Source organism: Microtus oregoni, unplaced genomic scaffold, assembly GCF_018167655.1.
Source record: "Microtus oregoni isolate MIOR12 unplaced genomic scaffold, Mior012 000005F_ref0000423, whole genome shotgun sequence".
In the NCBI taxonomy this organism is placed as follows: Eukaryota; Metazoa; Chordata; class Mammalia; order Rodentia; family Cricetidae; genus Microtus; species Microtus oregoni.
In genome coordinates, this window is record NW_024543064.1 from 4571782 (window position 1) to 4590577 (window position 18796).

Below are 18796 nucleotides of genomic sequence, written 5' to 3' on the forward strand. Positions count from 1 at the left end.
CGCCAGGCGTGCAGAGCTGCGGGCGCCCTCTCCCGGCCGGCCTGTGCAGCACATGAGGAACTCCAGCCCTCCGTGCCTAGGCTCGGGCGGCCAGCCCATCCAGGGCCCCATTAACATTATGCAAAACCCCACCCTGGCTGGCTGAAGAGTGGGAGTCGAAGCCCCTAGATTTAACCACAAGGCCACCTCTCAGGAAATCCACCTGGGATTTCTTTTCTTCCTGCAGAAAAAAATAAATAAAAACAGGGTTGGCATTTTAAAACAAATTTGGTCCATTTGTATAATGCTGGGTTTGCATACATTTGACTTTTGGCCGATGGGAGCAATCCTGGAGGACAAGGTTAAACCATGATGATTAAATACATTTTGAAAGTCTGAATACTAGGGCCAGCAGGTGAGCACTCGGAGCCTAGTCTCAGGTTTACTAAATGAGGTTTACTAACTCCTGTAACTCTCAGGAGAGTCTAACAGCCAGCAGTACTATCTGTCAGTTACTTCCCTGAGACAGAGGTAGGAAGGTGGCTTCAGCCCAGGAGTTCAAAGCCAGCCTGGACAAGAGAACAAGAGACTGCCTCAAAAACAAAAACAAACAAAAAGAAAAAAAGAAAAAGAAAAAGCCATCAGTTCCCTGAGAGCAACCCTGACCTTCAGTGCCCGAGTGTCCTCCCGGAAAACCATCAGGGCTCCCTTCCCTAGCCAGGTGAAGCCAAAAGCACCCAAGCAAGGACAGAAACCACAACCGTCCAGAGGAGGGGTCTCAGGGGGCCACCTTGTTTGCATGCATTCCCTGACCCTGCCCAGTTCCTGAGAGAGACCACAGCCCGGAAGACCAGCCGTCTTTCTACAACGGGACTCGTCCCACCCCTTCCAGGGGCACGAAGCTATGAAGCGTCCGGGCAGTTGTCACTCATTGTATTTAAGAAGCCAGCCTTGTCCGAGGTGTGCTCAGCCATGCTGGGTGAAGGGGCATCTGGCCAGCATGTTTTTCTGGGCAGCTTACCTGCTCAGCCTGAAGCTCCACATTGCGTATTGCTGGGCTTTCAGCTGCTACAAGACAGAGTCCTCGCCGAGCTTCAGCCTCCCAGGAGATTACCTCCTTGCAGGCCTGTTCGGTCTCCATGCAGACTATCTGCAGGTGAGAAACCAACCCCAGGTGACACGTTGTGACAGGTGAGTGAAGGGGCCGCCAGAGCTGTCACTCGGTGGGCTGGGGCTGTGGTTCAATCGGTTTGGAGCTTGTCTAGAGTACACGAGGCTCTGGGTTTAATCTCCAGTACCACATGGGATGGCTTGTGCACATTCTACCTACAATCCCTGGTACTGGAAGGATCAGAAGTTCAAGCCAGCTGTCTTTGTGCAGTTACATTGTGAGTTCAAGGCCAGCCTAGGCTAGAAACCCTGTCTGAGAGGGAAGGAGAAAGAGAGGGGTTCACAGTGGAACACAGAGGCTCCTCCTCTCACCTCTGGCCCGTCCTTCCCCTCTGATCTGTAAGGACTGAAGTCTGGCTGATAGCTGAACAGCCCATCCGTTTCTACTTTAGGATACTACCTATTTATTTATATCGCAATGTGTTATTTGTACTGTGATATGTTCTTTCATTTTTGCTGTTAGAGCGTGTTATAACTCTAAGTCCCCCCGGCTTTTCTGAAGCTGGCACTTGGGATTCCCCACGGGTATCTTCTTAAAGATGGCTGCTCTTAGTCTGTGCAAGTCCCCTGTTGGGAAGTCTAGAGTGTTCTCACGACAGGCCGACAGGTTGTGAGATACTCTACACACAGGAACTACCTGACTGTTGGCCAGGAAGCAAGTAAGGTTCTGGAAGCCCTGGCCTGTGAGTACTAGGCCAAAGAGCTCCCAACAGGAGGCTGGGAAGGAGAAACTTGGACTTGGAAGACAGGTTTGAGGACACAAGAAAACTGGCTTTATAAAACTGAAGGACTCTCTGTCCACGCGGGGGACAGGAGTGACAGAAGCAGGGAGCGGGCATCTTCCAGAAGGCAGAGGCTTGGAGAGTGGTTGTGCAGCAGGGTTGCGTGTCATGTCTTCAGCGTCATGCTCTGTGGAGAACAGTGGCCAGAGCAGAGAAAACTCAGCCTAGGTTGAACCCTGTAAGGCAGGTGTGAGGTAATTTTACATTTTGTTTGTCCAAGAGATGGTGTCTAGAGTTGTTGGCTCAAATATCAGTCTAGATGTTGCTGGAAAAGTCTGTTTGTGATGTGATTAAGATTTAAATTGATAGACTGAATAAAACAGGCTGTCCATCAACAGTAAGTGGGCCTCACACAATCCCTTTAAGGCCTCAGAGAGAAGAGAGACTCTGAGTAAAGAGACTCGGCCCTCAGATTCAGGACTACTGTCCCCCCCTGCCCTCAGTTCAGCTGACTGTCTAGCCTACTGTCGAGCTCTACAGCTCTGAACTGAGTAACTTGTACAGTCATGTAAGCCAGTTCCTTAATGTGGACCTCCCTGTGTGTACGCTTGTCTGTGCTGGAGTGTGTGTGTGTGTGCATATGTGTTAACCCTGTTTCTTTAGGGTAGGGCTTCTTAAGTTTTTGCATTCATGCCATTTTTTACCTGGAAAATGTTTTTAAAGATTGATTTTTTTTATTATTTATTATTTATTTGTTTATTGGTTTTTTGAGCCTTGGCTGTCTTGGAACTCACTCTGTAGACCAGGCTGGCCTCAAACTCAGAGAACCACCTGCCTCTGCCTTCCAAGTGCTGGGATTAAAAGCATGTACCACCACCATCTGACTATTTTTTAATGTATGTTGGTATTTTGCTTACAAATATGTCTGGGTACCACATGTATGCCTGGTGCCCACAGAGGCCAAAAGAGGTCATCAGAGCCCCTGCACTGGGGTTACAGATGGTTGTGAGCTGCCATGTGGGTGCTGGGAACTGAGCGTCCCAAACCTGTGTGAGAGCAGTCACTTCTCTTAACTGTGAACCATCTCCCCAGCCCCTCCTGAGAATTTTTAACATGACTTTAGTATAGGTATATATTTGAGCATGGTGGCCCATGCCTTTAATCCTAGCACTTGGGAGACAGAGGCAGGTTGATCTCTGTGAGTTCAAGGCCAGCCTGGTCAGCTAAAGTTACAGAGAAACCCTGTCTCAAAAAACAAACAATCTCAGCTGAATATATGGCATGTCTGGACACAGATTTTTTTTTCCTTTCAATTTGATATGTTGAGTGTTGAGAACACTACTTCAGATATATAGTATAAGTAGCAAAAGTATGCTTAGGGCCATTTCTGAAGTTATTGGAAATTCTATCCAAACACTAAGCCAAAAGTCATTGAACAGTTTATTAGACCCTTGAGTCAGCCGCTCAGACAGGTACTTAGGTGAGCAAGCATTCCTGGATAATCAGCCGAAAGAGATGCCGCTCTGATACTTGTGTGCTACAGAATGCCGTGGCCACGGAGGAAAGGTCTTCGCTTTCCTTTATTAAACCATCGCATTCCGATGAGAGCAGAAAACTTTGTACATACAAGAAAGACCCTGCACTGAGCAGTGTGTGATATCTCATTTCTGAGAAGCTGAGTGGGAGTGTTCAGGCTGGCATTGACCCTGGGATGCAGGAGATGGTGGTAGTGGCTGTGGGGGCGGGCCTTCAACCTTCTCAGTCCTCCCTGGGTTTTCCCTGCAGGCCTGACAGCTTCAATGGCCACGGCTACCACCTCTTTCAGGCCATGCGGTTCGGCATCGAGGAGATAAACAACTCCACAGTCTTGCTTCCTAACGTCTCCCTGGGGTATGAGCTGTATGATGTGTGTTCAGAGTCAGCCAATGTGTACGCCTTACTGAGGGTGCTCGCCCAGCAGGAGACTGACCACATAGCACTGCAGAGAGACCTTCACAACTATTCCTCCAAGGTGGTAGCACTTATCGGGCCTGACAACACTGACCACGCCATCACTGCTGCTGCCTTGCTGGGCCCCTTTCTGATGCCCCTGGTAAGCCAAGCCCTGGGGATCCCAATCTACGAGTCTAGGGTGGAGGGCCATGGGAGCTACGGCCTCCCTGAGGCTAGCCTGCCCAGGCCCTGGATCTCTGGGCAGTCCTCTCTAGTCAAGCCACAGGCATTCTGTTGCCCTGGCTACTACCCAGTCTTCCTGCCTGTCTGTCCCCGAGCTGCTTCCAGCCTTCCTGCCTCAGCCATCATGGGGAAACCCTGACCTTTTGATTTTTGTTTGGTTGGTTTGACACAGGGTCTCACTATGTAAGCACCGGCTGCCCTGGAACTCACTCTGTAGACCAGGCTGGCCTTGAGCTCATAGAGATCCCCCTGCCTCTGCTTCCGAGTGCTGAGATTAAAGGTGTGGGCCACCACAGCCAACTCCCTGTCCTTTTGAAAGAGTAGCTACCCAGCTGCTCACTCTCTGCCTTCTCTTCATCCAAAGACTCCACTGCCTTTGCTATCCCAAAAGCCTTTCCCACCCAGATACTGCATCACCCGCTGGCCACCTTTCTTCCTTGCTGTTCAGTGGTGGTCCTGGACTGCCCCGTGCCTGGCCGTTGCTGTCCTCAGCAGTCTGTCTAGAGGGATCCCTCTCCCCTGTCCTCCTGTGCCTACCTAGTTCTTCCTGCCCCTTGCCGTTGCCGCTGGCTGACCTTCCTAGAGCTATCTGAGGGTCTAGCTTGTTTCACCTGCCCGTTTGTGCCTCAGTCTCGGGTTCTATCCGCACTTGGTCTAGCTGTAGGAATACCTTCTACAGTTCCAAACTCAAAGAGCACTTTTCAGTTCCTACCCTACGTGGCTTCTTAGTAGCCTATCTGACCTGGGCTGTACGGCACTATCCTTGACATTTATACCCCTACTCTCTTTACTTTCAGCTCCTCTCTCTGGAGAGAGTCCTTTTGCCTCCTGCCTCTGAGGCAGCTGGTATTTCCCTGGTCTCCTCTTTCCTCCTGTTCCAGGCCATGGAGACCATGCATCCTGACTTTGGTGCATGCCTTCCTCACCCAGCTTCCCCCCCCAGAGGCTCTGTGAGGAACTCACTCTCCATTGCAGCCTCACGATTGGCCTACAAGACCCACCTAGCTTTTTCCTAACAGTTTTCAGACCATCACCATTAAAGTCTAGTTTCCCTTCAGAACCTATCTGTCATCTTTTTCTTTTGCCTTTTTGAGACAGGGTCTCCTGTAGCCCAGGTTGGCCCTGTTCTGGTGTTAGAGTCTAGGATAGCTTTAAACTCTTGATCCTCCCACCTCCTAACTGCTGGGGTTACCAGCCACACCTGGTTAAATCTTTCGCCTTTTACAGAGCACCACTGTCTTTCACATAGATGATCCCATCAGCCCCTGCTCTAGTCTTGAGCCTTTCCAGCCTTTTCACTTCAGTTAGAGATATACTCCTCAAACTTGAGTCTGAACATGTCATTTCTCAGGGGGACCTTGGTAGGTCTCCACAGTGTACAGGACAGAAGTGACCCCTTCAGCTTGAGAGTTCAGGTCTCCTACTTTGTCCCACTGATGCCAAGGAAGCATGGTTTGTTGCATGTTTAAATGACATGGCCCTTTCACTTGATCTATAAGCAGATTCCCATACCTCCTGGAACTCCCCAGAGGAGCCTGTTCTCTTGGTTTGGGTGGGGGCTATGAGGAGGTTGATGTTGCTGGCATCACTGAATGGAACCCCTCCCCCAGATCAGCTACGAGGCCAGCAGTGTGATGCTCAGCTCAAAGCGCCAGTACCCATCCTTTCTTCGCACGATCCCCAGCGACAAGCATCAGGTGAAGGTCATGATGCTGCTGCTGCAGAGCTTTGGGTGGGTCTGGATCTCACTCATCGGCAGCTATGGTGATTATGGGCAGCTGGGCGTGCGGGCGCTGGAGGAACTGGCCACCCCACAGGGCATCTGCATTGCCTTCAAGGATATCGTGCCCTCTTCTGCCCAGGTGGGTGACCCGAGAATGCAGCAGATGATGCAGCAGCTAGCTCAAGCCAGGACCACTGTGGTCGTGGTTTTCTCTAGCCGGCACCTGGCTGGAGTGTTCTTCAGGTCAGTGGTGCTGGCCAACCTGACTGGCAAGGTGTGGATTGCCTCAGAAGACTGGGCCATCTCTTCATACATCACCAGTGTGCCTGGGATTCAGGGCATTGGGACAGTGCTGGGTGTGGCCATCCAGCAGAGACTTGTCCCTGGCTTGAAGGAGTTTGAAGAGGCTTACATCAGGGCAGTAAAGGGTGACCCCAGGTCTTGTCCAAAGGGATCCCGGTGCAGCACTAACCAGCTGTGCCAAGAGTGCCATGCCTTCACGACACATAACATGCCCATGCTTGGAGCCTTCTCCATGAGTGCTGCCTACAATGTGTACCAGGCTGTGTATGCTGTGGCCCATGGTCTCCACCAGCTCCTGGGATGTACCTCGGAGACCTGTTCCAGGGGTCCAGTCTACCCCTGGCAGGTAAGAGATTCCAGCCAGGGTGTCTGCATCCAGGAGACCATTCAGCCCTGGCAGTGTGGGTACATGGACTATCTGGGGAGACAGTGAATCTCTGTTCACTGTGAGGAGAGTCTCTGTTCTCTTAGATCAGTTCTCCTCTCTGAGCCTTGTCTTCTCCCACCCACCGTGCCCCAGATATCAAAGGCCAACAATGTAAAAGAGTCCTTTATTAGAGGTCTCTCAGGAGGCTGGGCAGGGACCAAGGGGATTCCTAGAAGTGGGAACAGATTGCTGAGGAAGGAACCAGGCCTTATGGGTGGGTTGGAACCACTCAGGACAAGCACAAGAGAGCTCCTGCCTGCTTCCTGGGTTGCCTGAATTTGTGTGTTCTATAGTAGCTTGGCTTCATGACGTCTGTCTGTCCCAGCTCCTGCAGCAGATCCGCAAGGTGAATTTCCTTCTACATAAGCACACGGTGGCATTCGATGACATCGGGGATCCTCTAGATGACTACGACATCATCGCCTGGGACTGGAATGGGCCTGAATGGACCTTCGAGGTCATTGGCTCTGCCACATTGTCTCCAGTTCAGCTAGATATAAATAAGACAAAAATCCGGTGGCATGAGAAGAACAATCAGGTAACGGGGACATGGTCAGTCACCAGGTGACAGCTTTGTTACCAGGAGCGGGGGGAGGGGGTTGATACCTACCCAGAACAGGAAGGAGATGCCAGATGTCAGGCCACCTGAGTTCTGCTCAGACCTGCCAGGAACAGACGCTCCCAGAACTCTGCTCTGCACCTGAACCTGGAGGGCAGAAGTGCGGAGATCTCCTTTCTGTGCTGCGTGTGAGCTGCTCCTGGACTGCGGCTCCTGTATTTGACTGCAAACCACTGTGGCTTCTTACAGGTTCCTGCATCTGTGTGCACCAGAGACTGCCTCGAAGGGCACCACAGAGTGGTTGTGGGCTCCCACCATTGTTGCTTTGAGTGCATGCCCTGTGAGGCTGGGACCTTCCTCAACAAAAGTGGTGAGTGAGCGGGTGAGGGGTCCAGCACACAAGGGCCCCAGAACCTGCCAGGCTGAGTTCTGATTGTTCACCTGGGACACCACCTGGAAATGTCAGGCCTCCGTGTGTCCTCTGTCAGCTTCCACAGATGAATTTGGTCCTAGAAGCAACCTCTTTATCCTTCGTGCTGTTCTGTTTCTATGAAGCCCCTTCCTTGTGCTTCCAGGGAGTCAGCACCTGAATGGTTGGGTTAATGGTAGACACAGGCTCGTCTGTGGCAGAAGGAAGTCAGTGTGCTCCATTCAGTGACTCACGGTGGAGGGCAGAGAGCACAGTAGGGAGCTATGGACTCAGCTTAGAGCTTAGACAACAGGGGGACACATTCTTTCCTTTCACTATCTCTGTGGTGACGGGAGAGTCAGGTACCTCAGAGTAGATGCTCAGCAGGTGGATCTGGTTGGCGGAAATGCCGAAGGGAGAGGCAAAGATATCTTTAAAGCTCTTCGCTCAGACCAAATCATAAAGTTCTCCAGGTTTGCAACCCCCCTTTGAAATCCTGAGCCATGTAAAGTACGGACCTTTTGAGGATGTGCTTAGCCTGAGGCTGTTCTATAGGCTCCCTTTTCCTGTGGCTCCAAAACCTGCCTGCCAAGATGCAGCTCTCGCAAGGACCTGGACCTTCCTTCCCACGCCTCCCCTTCCTTCTGCTCACCTGACTCTCAGGAACCTTGCTCTTTCTTTCAGATCTTCAGATCTGCCAGCCGTGTGGAAAAGAAGAGTGGGCACCTGTGGGAAGCACGACTTGCTTCTCACGTACTGTGGAATTCTTGACTTGGCACGATCCTGTCTCTGTGGTGCTGCTCACAGCTAACACACTACTGCTGCTGCTGGTGGTTGGGACCACCGGCCTGTTTGTAAGGCATCTTCATACGCCTGTTGTGAGGTCAGCCGGAGGCAGGATGTGCTTCTTCATGCTGGGTGCCCTGGCTGCAGGGAGTTGCAGCCTCTATGGCTTCTTTGGGGAGCCCACGGTGCCCACCTGCTTACTGTGTCGGCCCCTCTTTTCTCTTGGTTTTGCGGTCTTCCTCTCCTGCCTGACAATCCGCTCCTTCCAACTGGTCATCATCTTCAAGTTTTCCACCAAGGTCCCCATGTTCTACCACACTTGGGCCCAAAACCATGGTGCCAGTCTATTCGTCGCTCTCAGCTCCACGGTCCACTTGCTCATCTGTCTCATGTGGCTTGCACTGTGGACCCCACTGCCCACCAGGGAATACCAGCGCTTCCCCCATCTGATAATTCTTGAGTGCACAGAGGTCAACTCTGTGGGCTTCCTGCTGGCGTTCACCCACAATATCCTTCTCTCCATCAGCACCTTTGCCTGCAGCTACCTGGGTAAGGAACTGCCAGAGAACTATAACGAAGCCAAATGTGTCACCTTCAGCCTGCTCCTCAACTTCATATCCTGGATCACCTTCTTCACCATGTCCAGTATTTACCAGGGCAGCAACTTGTCCGCGGCCTATGTGACGGCGGGGCTGACCACTCTGAGCGGCGGCTTCAGCGGTTACTTCCTCCCCAAGTGCTATGTGATTCTCTGCCGTCCAGACCTCAACAATACGGAACACTTTCAGGCCTCCATTCTAGACTACACGAGGCGCAGTGGCTCTACCTGATCCGCGGGGACTGTAGGGGCGGGGCAGACCGGAAGCCTCTCGTGTCTTGAGGGTGGCAGATCCAGTGGGGGCCGAGGGCCTGAGGTGTCTGGGAGAGCTCAGCCATGGCTTGCGATGTATAAGCACACAGAAGAATCCAGCCTAATAAAGATGTGAATCGTTGTTCGTGGAGTCCTAGTTGCGCTTCCGTTCCAGGGAGGGGGGGGGGAGCTTGGGACCGCACATCAGTTAGCTGGATCTGGAGCCTAGCGCCCAGCTCGACGTTGCTAGGCGACTCCGGGAACGAAACCCAGCGCGGCCGGATGCAAGTATGGCCCCGCCCCCTCATCGGCCCATTGGTCTTCATCTGGGGCTCCGCCCTCGGGGCGGGGAATACAAGAGCGCCACGCCTCCAAGGCGTCCGGTTCTGGTCCGCGCGCCCCAACGTCACATCCGGCGTGGCGACGGCGGCGTCTCCGCGCAGGGGGCCGGGCAGTAGTTAAGTCTTGTGGGCGGTGGAAGTGGTCTATTCTGGAGCAGTGAGGCCGGTGTGAGCCGGGAGGACCGGCCGGGTGAGGAGGGCGCGGGAGAGGGTGGCGGCGAACCGCCCCGGGCGCTGACCAGAGTGTGGAGGCCGCTTTCCGCTCGGGAGCTGCAGGCGCGGCGTGGGCTTGGGTCACCTGTGCGCAGCCGCCGGCCTTGCCCTACTGGCTGTGCCTCGGGTTCGCGGCGGATCAGTTCGGGTTCACGCTTGTCTATCCCCAAATTTGCATTTTATTTATTTTTTCACTTGCACCCTACCCCTGTCCTGTCCTGCACCATGTGCTCCCACTCTGCTTTCTCCCTGCCAACCCATGCCACTCCCCGCCCCTGAGAGGCTGTCACTCCGCTCTGGCTGTGCTCCGCGTGCAAACGTCTAAGCTTGACCCAAGCCTTCATCCCGAAGCAGGTGGCTGTTAAAGGGTCCAACTCACGCTACTGTAAGGTCTTTCTCGATCGGGCTGGCCAGAGTGTCCTGTTTGCCTTCCTTTCCAGATTATGGACAGTTCCTTCGTACAGCACAGCGTGAGGGTTCTGCAGGAACTCAACAAGCAGCGGGAGAAGGGCCAATATTGCGACGCCACGCTGGATGTGGGGGGCCTGGTGTTCAAGGCACACTGGAGTGTCCTGGCCTGTTGCAGCCATTTCTTCCAGAGGATCTATGGGGATGGCTCAGGAGGCAGCGTCGTCCTTCCTGCAGGCTTCGCTGAGATTTTTGGTCTCCTGCTGGACTTCTTCTACACTGGTCACCTCGCCCTCACCTCAGGGAACAGGGATCAGGTGCTCTTGGCAGCCAAGGAATTGCGGGTGCCAGAGGCTGTGGAGCTGTGTCAGAGCTTCCAGCCCAGGACCTCAGGGGGACAGGCACCAAGTGTCCAGAGCGGACTGGGACCACCTGCCTCCCAGGATGTGAAAAGCCACCTCAAGAAGCCAGCAGACTTGGACGAGGAGGAAGTTTTCAGGACTCTGAGCTTGGCCCCTAGGGATCAGGAGTCCAGAGACAGTCAGCAGCCCCAGCTCAACTCCCCTGCACAGAGCAGCCCCTCCTTCCTCTGCGGGAAAGGCAGGCAGGCTGTGAAGCCTCCTCTCTCAGAGGACAAAGAGTCTGAGGACTGCAAAGAGCCTCCAAGGCCCTTTGAGGCTGGAGGTGCCCCGCTGCAGGGCGAGAGCAATGAGGTACTGCTATCAGGGTGCAAGAACTGGGGAGGGGGCAAGCTAGAGGGTACAGATGGATGCTTCTGGAGTTAAACATGGGAGGCCAGTGGCCTCAGGTGACCTTTCTGCGAGCTACACTTAGCCATGGTTGTCAGCTTCCTGGGGGTGGAGTGAGTATCAGGGGTACAAGTGTTCCCCGAGGGTAGAGAAACCTGGCCAGCTCCCTGGAAACAGAGCCCCTTTCCTCCGAGGCCAGGATTTACCTGTGGTCTTCCCTGGACCCCTGCAGAAAGGGGACCATCAGAGATAGGGCTTGGGTTGGAATTCAAGCTGGGTCCCTGAAGCTACTGCTGGTACTTTGGTGACCTGCCCCTCCTGCTGCCTCCTCTTACTTTAGTGGGAAGTGGTGGTTCAAGTTGAGGATGACGGCGATTCTGTTTCTGAGCCTGAGACTGTGCTGACCAGGAGGAAGTCAAAAGTCATCCGAAAGCCCTGCGCTGAGGAGCCAGCCCTGAGTGCGGGTTCCCTAGCAACCGAGCCCACTGAGAGCAGGAAAGGTGCAGCCGTGCCGGTCGAATGTCCCACGTGCCATAAAAAGTTCCTCAGCAAATACTACCTAAAAGTCCACAACAGGTAACTGCTCTGTTTTTCTAGTTTCTTTTCCCATGCGCCCTTCTGTGTTGAGGGGCTGGAGGGCTCTATGTTAGGCCCACGCAGTGCCTGGTTGGCGTGCCTCTCCGCCCTCCCTGTCTTCCTGTGGATCGTGAGTTTGTGGACCCTGAACAGTAGGTTCTACTACTGTGACTTCTGCCCACGTGAGACAAATCTGGCTCCTTCCTGAGCTGGAGTGGGGGTTTGACTGTAGGACTGTCTGAAGTCTGGCAGTGTAGGCTTTGACAAGAGGCTAATCCCCAGGACTGAGGCCGCCTGTGTTTCTGGGGATATTAGCTCTGGAAGTAAGAAGTATAAAGGACCATTTGTCCAGCTCGAACCCACGTAGAACTGTGGAGTTAAAAAGAGAAAGACTTTACTATGTAAATTTACATAAACCAAGCAGGCCTTGAACTCAGAGATTACCAGTCTTTGCCTCCCGAGTGCTGGTGTTAAAGGCATACTCCATCATACCTAGTCCTAGGACTGTTTTTGTTTAAAAAATCAATCGGGGACTCTCTATATAGCCTCTAACTCACTATGTAGACCAGACTGGCCAGGAACACAGAGATTTGCCTGCTTCTGCCTCCAGAGTGTTGGGATCAAAGACCTGTGTCCCACACCTGGCTTGTTTTAAGTTAAAATTACTTAAAAGTGAGTGCCACAAGCACAAGTCATCTCAGGTTCTCAGTAGCCACGCGACTGTGCTAGGCTGGTACCGAGCCAGGTTGTGCTGAGCCACGTGTTGTCGGTGTGATACTCTGGGAAGCTGCTGGTGCTCACCTGGAGTGGGCTTAGGGCCCATTTTCCATCCTTTGCTTTGGCGTGACCTTCAGTGCTAGGGTTTGACCCCTCAGGGCCTTTACTACTCAACTACAGCCCTAGCCCTTTTTCAGTAGACAGGCCTTATCTAAATTACTGAGGGTGGCTGGAGTTAGTGATCCTTGTGCCTCAGCTTGGAGTAGCTGTGAGTGAGCTGGGAGTATAGCTCAGTCTTCATGTGTTTGCCTAACACTTGAGGCCCTGGGTTCAATCCCCAGTGCTGGGGAAAAAATATCCAAGCCAAGTAGCTGGGATTACCTTACAGGCTTCTGTCGCCCACCTAAGCTAGAAGGTAAGGAAGCCGTTGACTGAGAAAACCAAGCTGTTGGGAACAGAGCTAGCAATAATGTCTTGAGCTTGGAGCAAGCCTGGCTAGTTCACTCAGACCTCCCATATCCTCCTGGGCTCCGGGCCCTCTCAGTATGAAATAGGAAGCACTGGAGGACTGTGATCCAAGAAGTGATGAGGGCTGCCTTATCTTCAAAGACTTCTGAACTTAATGGAACCTGCTGGTGAGATGGTGGGGACCCCATGAGCTGCTGCAGCCATCCTTGTGACGTCAGGGAGATGAAGAGAGCAGATCTGGTGGTGGCGTTTACATTTTATTTACTCGTGGGGGTGCAGAAGCCAGAGGACACGTTGAGGAGTAGATGTTCTCTCACCACGTGGGTCCTCTGGCTTGGCAGCCAAGTGCTTTTGTCCACTGAGCCATTTCACCCGTCTACCATGGGGTTCAAAGTGGAGCCCACAGAAAGGAGGCTACATAACCAGGCTGTGCCAGTCAGCTCTAACTCAGCCATTTAGCGAGACTGGCTCCTGGCTCCCAGCTGTCCCTCTAGGATGGGGCCACTTGGACCTGTGGCTACTATGTCTTCCCTTCCTGAGGGTCTCTACACTGGAGGGGATTTCTAGTCTTGCCCCTGCATGTCCAACCTGGGTGTCACTGAGCCTACATGGTGAGCCCTGACTGGCCTCAGGACACCCCTTCCTGTGTACCAAAGCGTAGGTCCGAGTAGGAGAGGGAGGGGTCCCGAGTACCAGAGAAGTGGGAAAGCCTCTTAGCCCCCACACCACTGCAGCCTCTCTTCTCGGCAGGAAGCACACTGGGGAGAAGCCCTTCGAGTGCCCCAAATGTGGGAAGTGTTACTTTCGCAAAGAGAACCTTTTGGAACACGAAGCCCGGAATTGCATGAACCGCTCAGAACAGGTACTTGGGAATTGGTCCAAGTATTTGTGGGCAGCAGCCCGGTGGCCTGTCTTCCTGCCATCTGGGAAGGACCCCCAGGAAACTACAGGATTATAAAATAAGAGCTGCAGGGGCCTTGGATGTCACCACATCCACATCATAGTACAAGAGGGGACACTTGTTCAGAGGGTTCAAGTTCAGAGGGATAAGCACTACAGGGATACTTTGAGTTAGCTCCATCCTAGGCTTGGAGCAAAGTGTTTGTGGGGATGGCCGCTGGGAAGGGCCACCTTGCCTGTCCTCTTGCCCCAAGTGGGTAGTATCTGGCTAAACCCCATCTTTCTCTTCCCAGAGACTGGTCATTAGCAGCTGGGCCTGTCTCTAGCCTGTCTGGAGCTGAGCAGGGCCTGGCGTGTGGTAGTGTGCAGTGCCCTGTGATGTAGGCAGGCAGGTTACATGTTGCCCTCTCCTACCCCAGCATCCCCTGCCCCAGGCAGACACTTCCCAGCAGCGTGTGGAAGCCCCTGCAGAGGCTGCCGTCGCCGGCAGAGGCCCTCCCTGATGCTGGCCCTGCTTGCCCTTCACACTGCCAGGTCTTCACATGCTCCGTGTGCCAGGAGACATTCCGCCGGAGGATGGAGCTGCGGGTGCACATGGTGTCACACACTGGGGAAATGCCCTACAAGGTAGGTCAGCTGGTCCCCAGGTCACGGGTGGGATGGGGATGTGGACCCCTTTGCCTGGGGTGGTACCTGGCACCTCTCCCTTGAAGCCTGCCTTCCTTGCCCACCCAGTGACACTACTATATATAGATAGGGCCACTGTCTGTAGCCCTACTGGCTCAGTGTTCCTCTGGGCACGACATGGATGGCTGAGCATTGCCCCGTCTTGGGAGCCAGGCTTCAGCAGATCTGGGTTAGCGCTCCTTCACCATGAACTGGTGGCAGGGCTGATGGCGCGGCTGTGCTGGTGCTGACTAGGCCTGTGTTTTCAGTGTTCCTCCTGCTCCCAGCAGTTCATGCAGAAGAAGGACTTGCAGAGCCACATGATCAAGCTGCACGGAGCCCCTAAGCCCCACGCAGTAAGTGCCAGGCAGGGCTGGGGCACCCGTGGCTCCTGGACGGCCCACCCTGTCCTTACCTGGCACTGCTCCCTCTGTCTGTCTCCCACCTGCAGTGTCCCACTTGTGCCAAGTGCTTCCTGTCTAGGACGGAACTCCAACTACACGAGGCTTTTAAGCACCGTGGGGAAAAGCTGTTTGTGTGTGAGGAGTGTGGGCACCGGGCCTCGAGCCGCAATGGGCTGCAGATGCACATCAAGGCCAAGCACAGGTGTGAGCCTCCTCCCTCCTCCCCGAGTGCGGGCCCACACACACTCATGGGGATGAGAGTTCCCCTCTGAAGTCTAGCACCTGCACACATGGGGATGAGCATTCCCCTCCGGAGTCTAGCACCTGCAGCCTTCTGGGGCTGGGTGAGAGGCAGGCAGATTTGTTAGGCCAGTGGGGAGGGCTCAGGCTGAGGCACTTCTGTCCCTTACCTTCCTGACTCCTGGATTCTCCTGTGCTTCTGGCGAAGGTGGTGGTGTCCTTTGCCTGGAACCACCCAAGTCCTACTTGCTTAGCATGTTCCAGCCCTATTCCAGCCCTAACGGATGACTGAAAGGGGATGGCTTCCCCCAGTGATGGCCTCTGCATTGTGTCCCCATCCACACAGGAATGAAAGGCCTTATGTCTGCGAGTTCTGCAGCCATGCGTTCACCCAGAAGGCCAATCTCAACATGCACCTCCGCACACACACAGGCGAGAAGCCTTTTCAGTGTCACCTCTGCGGCAAGACCTTCCGTACCCAAGGTGAGGCAGGTCCATCCCCCTCCTTCCCTGGGGCTCAAGCCAGCAACTGAGCTCCACTTTGTCCCCCACAGCCAGTCTGGACAAGCACAACCGTACCCACACCGGGGAGAGGCCTTTCAGCTGTGAATTCTGTGAACAGCGCTTCACTGAGAAGGGGCCCCTTCTGAGGCATGTGGCCAGTCGTCACCAGGAGGGCAGGCCTCACTTCTGCCAGATCTGTGGCAAGACCTTCAAAGGCAAGTGGGCAAGCTGTGGGAGAGAGGGCCTGGTTTCCATTTCCTGCCTACCTGAGTTTGAGGGTCTACAGAGATCAAGGGAACAGTGGCTTCCTAGTGCTCTTTAGAACCTTCCAGCCAGCAGAGTTCTGTCTTCCATGTGCTAGGAGACATGAGAGTGGACTGGCTGTGACGGCGGAGGTGGGGGCAGGGCGCCCTGGACCAGGGCAATGGTGGCCTCAGTGTGGTGCTGTAGAGCCTGGAGTGGGGGAGACCCTGCCAAGGGCCGCCTCCTGTGCCTTAGGCCCTGGGACGCCTTGTCTCCCATCTCAGTCCTGTCCCTGCCGTGTTCCCTGCTCCTAATGCCAGTGGCCCCCTTCCTCCTGCAGCCGTGGAACAGCTACGAGTGCACGTCAGACGACACAAGGGCGTGAGGAAGTTCGAGTGCACGGAGTGTGGCTACAAGTTCACTCGGCAGGTAGGCCGGGCCGGGTCTCCTGCCCCTGCTCCGCTCTGTCTCCCCCCTCGCCTCTAAGCGTCCCCTCCCCGCAGGCTCATCTGCGGAGGCACATGGAGATCCACGACAGAGTGGAAAACTACAATCCACGGCAGCGCAAGCTCCGCAACCTAGTCATCGAGGACGAGAAGATGGTGGTGGTGGCTCTCCAGCCACCTACAGACCTGGAGATGGGCTCTGCAGAGGTCATTGTGGAGTCCCTGACCCAGGGTGGCCTTGCCGCCCAGCTCCCTAGCCAGAGACTGTGTGCAGAGGAGAGCTTTGCCAGCCCCGGTGTCCTGGAGCCTTCACTCATCATCACAGCTGCTGTCCCCGAGGGCTGTGATACATAGACCACTGCCCAGTTAGCCCCATCTACCAATAAATACGTGACTTTGGATTCACCTGTTCGGTGGTCTGTTGCTTGATCTTCTGCAACTATGGGCCCAGACCAAACTGAAGGGCTTCCTCCCAGCCGTCCCTCATGGTACCCATCCAGTGGGCACCTGGGCGCAGCTGCTTCCCCAGCTCTGGGAACCTCAGCCAAGCTGAGGAACTTGGCGGGAATGGAGGTGGCATCCACTTGCTATATAGCTCCTGTCCCTCACTGCTGCACGCCAATGGGTAGAATCCCGACTTAGCATATTGTGAGGCCAGCCATGGGTCACTTGGAAGTTGGCACAGTAGCCAGGGCCCATGGTCATGGCTTCATTGGCCAGAGTTAAGTCAGTTCAATGAAGCTGAACATGGCCAGGGACAGCTAAGAAGCTGGCCTTGACTGGCTGTATGCCCAGAGGAACCCACCCTTGGAAGGGTCCTATTTTGGTCCAGACCTTGAATGGGAAGGGGCATGGATCCCACCCCTTCCAGAGCATGGTGCTGTAGGTCATGGATGCCGCAGATGCACCTTCAAATTTCTTAACTCCTTTGTCTCCCAAAGAGCCCGTGAGACTTCCTGCTTCATCCACATGTTCCCACTGGCTGGTGCATGCTCATGCTTCTCAGACAGGTACTGAGAAAACTCACTGGGTGGGAAACCTTGGCCAAATTATTGGGGGCTTTCTCATGCCTGCCTGGCCTGTTAGCACACAAGCTCAGGGGCCTGGGTTCCTTCTGGAAGCTGCTGGGGCTTCCTCAGCATGGTACCCAAGCTCTAGGTAAGTACCCCCAGTCAGAAGTACAAGACCTTTCTATGACCTAGCTGGGGAAATGGTTTGATGTCATCTTTGCCACAGTGTTGATTGAGGCTGTCACCAGTACTTCCTGGTTAGAGGAGGCATAGACCTTGATAGGCGTGTCGAACAAATACGACACACTGAAACATCCCACCCCATCCAGGGCTCGGCTTTGCCTAATCTTGTTCCATGAGATGCCATACTCTTCCTGTCATTACATGTCCTAATTTCCCTGCTGTTGGGAGGCTAGGAAGATGGGGTTCCCTCACAACTAACACACCCGACTCCCTTTTGTTCCCTGGCCATTAGCAGCTGAGGGAATCGTGCACCCCAGGTTTGCCAGTATAGGCCATAAACAGCTTCAGATCTGTTCTGAAGCTACTCAAGGCCACAGTTGGGGGGTGGCTTAGTGGTAAAGCATTCATTCATTCCTCAATCTGTCCTCAGGGATCCTAGCCTGTTTCTTTTCCAGCCAGGCATTGGCCTCCCCTGGATTTGGATAGGCTCTGGGGGAGGAGATTACAGGCTAGTGTGTGTGTGTGTGTGTGTCTCAACCCTCCAAAGTTGTGATTCTCAACCTTCCTAATGCTGCCACCCTTCAATAGTTACTCATGTTGTGGTAACCCCAACCATAAAATTAACTTCACTAGCAGGGCAGTGGTGGTGCATGCCTTTAATCCCAGCACTCTGGAGGCCGAGACAGATGGATCTCTGTGAGTTGGAGGCCAAGCCTGGTCTACAGAGTGAGTTTCAGGACAGGCTCCAAAGCTACAGAGAAACCCTGTTTCAGAAAAAGAAATAAAACAACAAAAAGGGCTGGAGAGATGGCTCAGTGGTTAAGAGCATTGCCTGCTCTCCCAAAGGTCCTGAGTTCAATTCCCAGCAACCACATGGTGGCTCACAATCATCTGTAATGAGGTCTGGTGCCCTCTTCTGGCCTGGAGGTATACACACAGAATATTGTATACATAATAAATATTGTGATGCAAATACCTGTTTTCTGATGACTTTGGGGGTCGTGACCCTCAGGATGAGAACCAATGTTCTAAAGGTAACCTAGGTTCAAGGTCCATCTCATTGTGGGTAGGAGCCTACCTTTGTACTACATCATATGTGTATTTCACCTTGAGGAGAGAAAGGACTAGAGGCTCTGTGATGCTGGACTCCGCCCTTCTGTATCTGCATTCTCTCTGCTCTGTGATGCTGGACTCCAATCCTACCTCCTGTACCTGCATTCTCTCTGCTCTGTGATGCTGGACGCCAATCCTACCTCCTGTACCTGCATTCTCTCTGCTCTGTGATGCTGGACTCCAATCCTACCTCCTATACCTGCATTCTCTCTGCTCTTTGATGCCAGACTCCAATCCTACCTCCTGTACCTGCATTCTCTCTGCTCTGTGATGCTGGACTCCAATCCTACCTCCTGTACCTGCATTCTCTCTGCTCTGTGATGCCGGACTCCAATCCTACCTCCTGTACCTGCATTCTCTCTGCTCTGTGATGCTGGACTCCAATCCTACCTCCTATACCTGCATTCTCTCTGCTCTGTGATGCTGGACTCCAATCCTACCTCCTGTATCTGCATTCGCTCTATTTAGATCTACCTCCCACCACCAGTGTTGGCCTCTGCACACAAGGATTC

The 18796-nt window shown here is 53.8% G+C and overlaps 2 protein-coding genes across 4 annotated transcripts; both read left to right on the forward strand.

Moving 5' to 3' along the window:
* Positions 1 to 372: 372 nt before the first annotated feature.
* On the forward strand, positions 373 to 9205 carry Tas1r1 (taste 1 receptor member 1). Of its 3 annotated transcripts, none has more exons than XM_041651223.1 (6): positions 373 to 1170; positions 3657 to 3963; positions 5657 to 6418; positions 6825 to 7037; positions 7308 to 7428; positions 8152 to 9205. In XM_041651223.1, exons 1-6 carry the CDS (start codon positions 884 to 886, stop codon positions 9081 to 9083), a joined length of 2622 nt encoding a protein of 873 aa, XP_041507157.1. In that variant the 5' UTR covers positions 373 to 883; the 3' UTR covers positions 9084 to 9205. The 3 variants fall into 3 exon arrangements, with proteins under 3 accessions (XP_041507157.1, XP_041507158.1, XP_041507160.1); XM_041651224.1 differs by having other exon boundaries at positions 5657 to 5908; XM_041651226.1 differs by lacking the exon at positions 5657 to 6418.
* A 355-nt stretch (positions 9206 to 9560) lies between these two features.
* Zbtb48 (zinc finger and BTB domain containing 48) lies at positions 9561 to 16365 on the forward strand. Its single transcript, XM_041652439.1, has 11 exons — positions 9561 to 9634; positions 10098 to 10778; positions 11155 to 11390; positions 13326 to 13437; positions 14010 to 14102; positions 14411 to 14497; positions 14593 to 14747; positions 15132 to 15268; positions 15340 to 15504; positions 15873 to 15961; positions 16036 to 16365. Exons 2-11 carry the CDS (start codon positions 10101 to 10103, stop codon positions 16330 to 16332), a joined length of 2049 nt encoding a protein of 682 aa, XP_041508373.1. The 5' UTR covers positions 9561 to 9634; positions 10098 to 10100; the 3' UTR covers positions 16333 to 16365.
* Positions 16366 to 18796: the final 2431 nt, after the last annotated feature.

Excerpts from the sequence above, each read along its gene's own strand:
- Zbtb48 (XM_041652439.1), top strand. The coding sequence starts at position 10,101 with ATGGACAGTTCCTTCGTACAGCACAGCGTGAGGGTTCTGCAGGAACTC. Across the intron at positions 10,779-11,154 it reads TGCAGGGCGAGAGCAATGAG|TGGGAAGTGGTGGTTCAAGT; the intron begins GTACTGCTATCA and ends CTCTTACTTTAG. Across the intron at positions 14,748-15,131 it reads CACATCAAGGCCAAGCACAG|GAATGAAAGGCCTTATGTCT; the intron begins GTGTGAGCCTCC and ends CCATCCACACAG.
- Tas1r1 (XM_041651223.1), top strand. The coding sequence starts at position 884 with ATGAAGCGTCCGGGCAGTTGTCACTCATTGTATTTAAGAAGCCAGCCT. Across the intron at positions 3,964-5,656 it reads GCCCCTTTCTGATGCCCCTG|ATCAGCTACGAGGCCAGCAG; the intron begins GTAAGCCAAGCC and ends CCCCTCCCCCAG. Across the intron at positions 7,429-8,151 it reads GACCTTCCTCAACAAAAGTG|ATCTTCAGATCTGCCAGCCG; the intron begins GTGAGTGAGCGG and ends TCTTTCTTTCAG.